We start from the raw sequence: 7,910 nt of genomic DNA, 5'->3' as shown, positions 1-7,910 counted from the left end.
ACACTGTAAGTTAACAGAGTCAAACGAGCATTTAGCTATATATGTCTGTCTCTGTGAGAAAGAGCAAAACATTGTGAAATCTTTTTTAAAAAAAAGATAATGAAAATATATAAACATCAAAGTCCTAGGAGATCTCAGGGTGTCATATACCAATGTTATAATCAATTGGTACAAATTTGATTTGTGTAGAAACAATTCAGCTAAAAATCTATAAAAAAAAAAATGAAAAGAAATAAAATCAACAAATTGAACCCGAAACCAATTTCAAGAAACTTGCTGTTCTCTAGTTTGCACGTATTAATTGTTATCACAAGGTGTGACAAACTCCTCTGTTCCATGCACAAGCAATAAGTAAGGCATGTGATACATTTTATCTGTAATTATTTATGTCTAGTCATGATATTACTAATAATTTAGCTCATGTATCAATAAAAGAATGTTCCATGTGATATAAAATTAAGTTTTATTGCAGACATGTGTATATGTAAGCACCCTGTAAATGTTGCTGTGACCAGCCATACGAGGAATGTTTCCTCATTACAGCTCCACTATATAAACCGAGTAGTCTGAAATCAAACATCATTGGGGAAAAAAAGCTTCTACTCTTCAATATCTCTGGATCCAGAGAAAACAACTGAACCAGGAACCAATCATGTCTGGAATCAAAGGAGGAAAATGTGGCCAAAAGATCCAGTGCCAGAATCCATGCAAAGACCCCTGCCAAAAAGTCCCTATCTGTGTAAATCCATGCCAAGACCATAAGTTTTTACTATGAAGGCCAAAGCAAATATCAATTTTATCAAACACTATTTTATAGTTTTTACATGGATATAAAGTACATGAAAGCTTGAATAGATGTAATTTTTTGATTAGTACCTATATGACTTTTTACAACCGGATTCACAGGTCTGATGGATTTAGATGTTCATTCTCCCAGAATTCCTTGGTTTACTCAATGGTTGCACATTTCTTTCTCTAGTAATTTGAATGATATGAAACACCATATAAAATTTAGCATTCTGATGTAGGAATCAACCACTATATTATAGGAGCTCGGCTAATTTGTAAGAACCATGCCTGATGACCAGCTTGTTGACTGTTTCCAATGTTGCTTAACCATCCATCTAGATTATGTCCATGTATGAACTGTAAAATGGTGTATAAATGTGGACATCCTTTCTGATATATTACCACCAGTTTATAAATAGGTGTGTTAATACACAGTATAAACAAGTAACACAAAATTGTGCACAATATAACATCAGTAAATATGAATTTAATCCCATTCTGTGTATTTTTAGCATGTACATTTGGAATTCAGAATCATGGCTCTCACCATAATCATCATGGTCAAAACCGTTTCCACAAGCAAGGTAATCTTTAAGCTGTAAATCTGTAAACTGTAACCCTGGGTTCACACGCGCTGTAAAACGCTTAAGACATGAAAACCAATGCTTCCCTATGGGAAGGGTTCACACCTGGGCGTTTTACAGCGCGTACGAACGCGCTGTAAAACGCCCGACGCTCAAACAAGTACTTGAGCTTCTTTGGGGCGTTTTGACGCGCGTTTGTGGCCATAGGACACTGCAGTCAATGACACAAACGCGCGTCAAACGCGCGTTTACTATTACAAAAAACGTGCATAAAAACGCGCGACAAAAACGCGCGTAAAACGCGCGTTTGCGCAACGCTCAGGTGTGAACCCAGGGTTAGACATTTACTTTTCTGTTATAATAAATGTAATTACCGGTATTAGGTATTTGGTGACGTCACTGGCTCTGATGGGCGGGTTTTAGCAATGCCCTAGCTGTTTTTCAGGCTAGGGCAGCTCTAAAGCCTACCCATCAGTGCCGGTGATGTCACCGGGATCACTGCTGGGCAGAAGCCTTTGCCTGGAAGCCATGGAGAGCCTGGTTCATCCCAGGAACTCCCAAAAATGCCTTTGCCCTGCGTGATTTAGTGCAGTGCAAAGGAAAGCATCAGCTCTGAACCCGGACAACCCCTTTAAGAGTCGGAGCCCATTGACTATAATGGGATCTAGCAGGGTTGACGCTGCTTCCCTCTATTTATGCCAGGATTTGGGCGGACAAAAACTGTTAGTTACATGCTTTACATTTTTTCCAGCGAAATCCTGGTTTAAATGCTGGGGAGGGATCAGATTCCCACTAGAGCCCATTATAATCTATGGGGTCCGGCGGGCATTCTGCACTATCCGGCTATGGTGGATCTGGAGACCTTGTCTGCCGGAACAGTTTGCCCGATTGCTCTGCCTCCTGTGGGAATGAAGCCTAAGTGCTGTATTGTAACTGGGAATTGCAAAAGAGAAGATGAAACAGAACTAAGCATGCAATGTAATATGTTATCTGGTTAAAAACATTGTACACATACAGACTGAAACATTTAGATAAAGGGTCCCAGATTGATGGTTATCAATGCATGGATTAAAGGGGATTTCTGAAACAGAAAACAGAGGGGAAGTACCATAAAATAACAGATTAAGAACCATTTTTTCCTTGATAAACCGCCTGCCATCTCAGTATTGCACTCACTCCAGTGGTCCACTTAGTTTTTTCATTATTATTTGCCTGGAGGGGTGATGTGTTGTACACCTGTGTAACCACTTTAACCACTGTAACCAATCAGTGAATAGCCGCAGCAGTGTATGGCGCTTCACCACTGCTGCCGTGGCACTGAAACGAATGAAAAAATGCTTAAAACAGTCTAATCTTGTGGGCACCAGGCTAGGAAAACCTAAGCTTCCTCATGCCTTATCTGATAACCCCAGTCCAGTGTCCCCTGCTACCCATAGATCTGTTCTGGAAATGGTGAATGCTGACACACATCACATCCATGGCATTAAAGGTAATAAAGATGGTGGTGGTCACATCCACAGAGACCACTGCCCTGGACGTATTCTGTTCTGTGCTAATGTCACTGCATATATCTGTGCCTAAACTGAATGCTTTTATCACAATCCTAAAAATATATAGGCAGGTGACCCTATGTGTTAATCATGTGACCGTCATCATTAGTGTTGACATCATAGATCCAAAATTGATTCTTTCAAACACTTCATTTGACCTTTATTTCTATAGCATTAACATGCATTGCCTCCTCGGAGGCAAAATTAGTTTCACCCAGAGTCATGCGAGACTTCGGTGAATGAATTTGGTATTAATTTCTGCATCTTTAAAGAAATTTAAAATTAGCAATCCGGAGTCGGGTTTGGTTAAGGTTTGATCTAGGTTCCAGAGTTTGATTTGCTAAAGCCTAGTTATCATCTTGCCATGGATGTGCCAGTTGTCAGCATCGACTGTTTACAGACTGGAATCATGGGCAGTGAGGGGTAATGAACCAGGTAGCTCAGGTAAGACATAGCAAGGCCACAAGGTTAGCAGGTTCTAGGAATTTTTATAGAAAGTGACCAACCTCTTTAAAAGCTTTATAACAATGTCTTCACAAGTCTTGCTTCTCTTGTATTATGTGGTGCAGGAGCACATAAACAATTACAGCACAGTGGTGAAGGTTTCCATGGCCTGTGTAAGCCTACAAATGGATAGGTAGATGACACTATGAATGCAGCACTCAACGCACCTTCCCCCTAGGCCTCCGTTACTACTGCAACATAATTGTTTATATGGTTCCCCGTCACACAGGGCATGCTATAGATTGGGCGGATCAACAGGATTTTAGTTGGTATTATGCATTAATATTGGTAAGCTAAAATCAGAACTGGGGAAAAACATGGAAGAGGTTCAAACCTTTCCATTATAGTTTCTCTCTGTTTATATGTGACTTACATACACTGATACATAATGCTGTATTTTCCAACATATGTTAAAGCATAGGACAATTATATTTGCAAACCATGTAGACAATAGATTGGAGTATATGAAAACTGTTCTGGTTTGCATAACTGTATACAGTACAAGTATGTGCGGGCAGGATGACGTAGGGTAATAATTGAGCAGTTTTGAGAGAACAGGTTTCGTGCAACTTCTAGCTGATTAAAATCTCAGCTGATAAGTGATTGACAGCTCTTTCTGTATGTATGTTCGCACACAATTAGACCAATGCTAACGGGAATTTGAATAAACAACAAGTAATGCAATTTTTTTCCAACAATTTAATATGTATGGATTGCTCAGATTCTCTTCCAACATAATATGCAGACCACAGAAAGGACACTACAATCAATGTGACAATTCTGTACTATGTACTAATGGTTTGATCCTACAAGCCAACAAGTTTTATGGAAATCATGATACATTATTAGGTTATGGTAGATGCATAATGATACATATATTATTATTGTCATGTTCTAATCTATTATCTCTTTCCTGGCAGATCCCTGCAATCCCTGCTGTCCAGACCCTTGTCAGGATCAAGGAAGCTACTGCTGTAATAAATGAAAACCTCACAGTGCAATATAGCATGTCCTTCTCCTTGCCCTCATGTTCTTCTATAATAGTCTTCTCTGAATTACCATCCTTAAATCCAGTCTCTGTCTGCTGTCTGCAATACAGTCTGCTACTGAATAAAACATTTATTTTCAGCTGATACATTTGTTTTATTTGGGTACAAGATCATCCTCAACCAATACAGATTTGATCTATGTTTCTCAGAGAGACATTAAAAGTTTCTTCTTGCAGCTGTTTCACAAAAGATCGTTTTATGGAACTCCATGTGCTTCTGATACCATAGATGGCATACAGTTTCATTTTATTTTCATAGATTCATACTGAATCAATAACAGACATTTATGCTCAGCACCAAGGAACAGGCAATATTCGAGGTCCAGTAACAGGCCGAAGTTGGGGGCAGACAACGTACAAACAAATCTGAGAAGCAAGTCAGAGGTCAAGGCGGGCAGCACTATTGCAATTTTCAAAAATAGGCTAAGGTCAGGGCAGGTGACCAGAAATTGGAGTCAGCAGGGAATGCACCTTTTCCAGTCACTAGGAATCTTAAGGCTCAGGAACCCTCCTACTGGGGAGAGCATCTTGAATACATGTGGATGACTAGCAATTTGAATGCGCACATGCTTGCCTTTTAAGAGGCCAAGAGCTCCTGTGCCCTATGAAGCAGGTCTGGAAGCCTAAAAATCAGACATAATAGCCAATGCCTATAGTGGATGGAACTACCAGAGTTGGAAGAAGAGGAGCGGGGGCTGGATGGCAGAAACTTGATTAGTGCGCCCCTGTGCCTGCTGCATACACTGTATATGCAGTTCAACAGGAAGACTCAGGAACACAGCAGGTTTGAATGCTACATCCCCACCCCAACAGTTTTAATCATATCTTTATCAATGAATGTTAATAGCTAGCTGACTGCTTCATTTGAGGACTATAAAGTCCCTGTTACAGTACATGGAAAAATGCACAGACAATCAGGAATGAACCAATTTTTTACATTTATTGAGTAAACTTGAGCAGAGGTCATAGAAGCATTTACCTGCAACAATTATTTCCTTGCTATGGGGATGAACGATTGCTATGGAGATCACTCATCCCCATTTAAATTTTTGGTTTTTAGAACCTCAATTTGAGTTTACAGAGGGAGATATGCTGCCGGCATATCATGATTTTATGTGCCGCATAAAAAAGGCAAAAACCTGATAAACAAGTGTTTGCTTATCCATTGGATAACCAGTGGCACATTCACACTCAGCAATTACTAGAAACAAACATTCATGGAAACGATCACCCCCAACAGTCACTCCAATCCTTGACCTATGTAAAAGGGTCTTTATTGCTTTGTGATTTATTCTTGACACGCCTACAGCTTCTTTTCCCAATAGCATCCAAGTCTGTCTCTTTTAAATAACTTTTTCTATCTTTCTGAATGGAAATTTAGTGACAATATCAGTCTATTAATTGTTCATCTCACAATTTTTCATTAAACCATCAACCTACTTCCTTCTAATATAAACTGACTGCCCAAAAATATAAAACCACCAAATAGAAATGTTAGATTGTTGCAAAAGTCTGCATATAGTTATGTCTCATCTACATATGCAAATGATGAATGAATGATTAAGGTGGTCTGATTAGACACTGGGTCTTGTAATAAGAGTGCTTGAAAGTGTTTCTCTCACTGCCGTATAAAAATTTTTGGAGAGGCTACTCTTGGGTAGTGTACCTCTTGGTGACAGATCACTGACGGCTGGAGATGCCTCTATGATGCAATAAAGACATTTTGCCAAGTTGGTGAGGGGGTATCACTTGACTAAGAGGAGCAGGATGGTCATTTTGACTCCAGGCTGTTGGGAGCAGTGGTTATGTGAAGGCACTAAAACATGGCAAACAGGCTGTGGCGAGCCCAGATAGACCACCACCAGTAGAAAAGATAATTTGAGCGGTCAACAAGCACAATCAGTTCCCACAGGTTTGTTGTCCACAATCTAGACAAAGGTGGCACTTTCATTACACACTCCTTTATCTGCCCTAACAATTTTAAGACGCTTAGCGGAAGAGAGTTTGGTGTCACAGAACCTATTACATGCCCTGCCATTAACAGTCAGGTATTGTTATTAGAAATGAGCGAACGTTTCAAAAATTATTTTTGAATGGTTTGCCGAATTTTCCCAAAAGATTTGATTCAATCTGAATTTATTAGTGATGAATTGCGTTAAAAACAGCTATTTCCTGGCTGCAGAGAACTTGTATATTGATGTAGAACACTGTGCATTGCAGAAATATGCATAGGTAGTCCGCTGTGGTAGAGAAATAGTTACTTTGTGTCTGTATTACCAGCAGTTGACAGGCGTCACTCTTAGAATCGCTTCATACTGTACTTCACTTATTTAGTCAGTTACGGGGCTAAAACTGACCAAATAACTGAAGTGTGAACTCAGCCTTACAGGTCAATGTTAGCGCCAGGTATAAAGAATCGTGCAGTGTCCCAAGGTTGTACTATAGAGTGAAACAGTGCACTGCTTTTACATCATCGTCAGCTGATTCCACATAGATTTCTACAGAACCTGTACAGTTACATACTAAAACAAGTAGTACCCCATGACCAAGTGGACAGGGTGTCAGCAGAAAGTTTGTGTTCAGGTCACTGTTTATTTTGCCCTTCTTCTCATCTCTCACAAGAAAAACCCCAAAAATAAATGGTCTTTTGAGCATCTGCCTTCATACGGTAAGCATTTGCTCAGTAATCCATCAATATTGCTAAGGCCCCAAAAAACGGCATTTGATCCAAAACAGAGATGACATGTGATTGGAAAGTGCATGTCTTCTGTGTTTGTACCCACTTCTGCTTTTGGCTTCCAAATCATGAGCATATCCTGATGCAAAATAGGGACCGTGTGATACAGGCCTTGCTGATGCTCTAAAGACAGGATCGGTTGTGTTTCTCGTTTTTCCATCCTTCTGACAGATCAGAAGAAGGGCAAAATAAATAGTGATGTAAACAATGCCAAACAGGGACAGTAGTAGTCCAGTCAAAGAGTGGGCAGGGTGGCAACCACTTGAGGAGTCAACACAGTGGCCCAGTTACATTTTAGGGAGGGTGGCAACAGCATGAGGGGTCAACACAATGGCACAGTTACAGAGTGGTGAGGGTGGCAACCACATGAGGAGTCACCACAGTGGCCCAGTCACAGCGTGGTGAAGTGGCAAACGCATGAGGAGTCAACACAGTGGTGAGGGTGACAAACACATGAAGAGTCAACATAGTGGTCAGTGACAGAGTGTTAAGGGTGGCAAACGCATGAGGAGTCAACGTAGTGGTCAGTCACAAAGTGGTGAGGGTGGCAAACGCATGAGGAGTAAACACAGTGGCCCAGTCACAGGGTAGGGGGCAACATCAGTAGCAGTAACAGCACAAGATGGTGGGTGACAGTAGGAGAACATGGCAGCAGAGGCAGCAGGTGTGTGGCATCAGTCATGTTGCAGCTTTAGAAT

The 7,910-nt window shown here is 40.6% G+C and overlaps 1 protein-coding gene across 1 annotated transcript; it reads left to right on the top strand.

Annotated features, from left to right (window-relative positions):
- The first annotated feature begins 650 nt into the window (after positions 1–650).
- Positions 651–4,546, top strand: LOC122940352 (proline-rich protein 9-like). The gene is made up of 3 exons (XM_044296978.1): positions 651–758; positions 1,302–1,373; positions 4,348–4,546. Exons 1-3 carry the CDS (start codon positions 653–655, stop codon positions 4,410–4,412), a joined length of 243 nt encoding a protein of 80 aa, XP_044152913.1. The 5' UTR covers positions 651–652; the 3' UTR covers positions 4,413–4,546.
- The last annotated feature ends 3,364 nt before the right edge of the window (positions 4,547–7,910 follow it).

Source organism: Bufo gargarizans, chromosome 6 (assembly GCF_014858855.1).
Source record: "Bufo gargarizans isolate SCDJY-AF-19 chromosome 6, ASM1485885v1, whole genome shotgun sequence".
Classification (NCBI taxonomy): Eukaryota; Metazoa; Chordata; class Amphibia; order Anura; family Bufonidae; genus Bufo; species Bufo gargarizans.
Note: the sequence above shows the minus strand (reverse complement) of the source record. Positions and strands in the feature narration are given on the sequence as shown.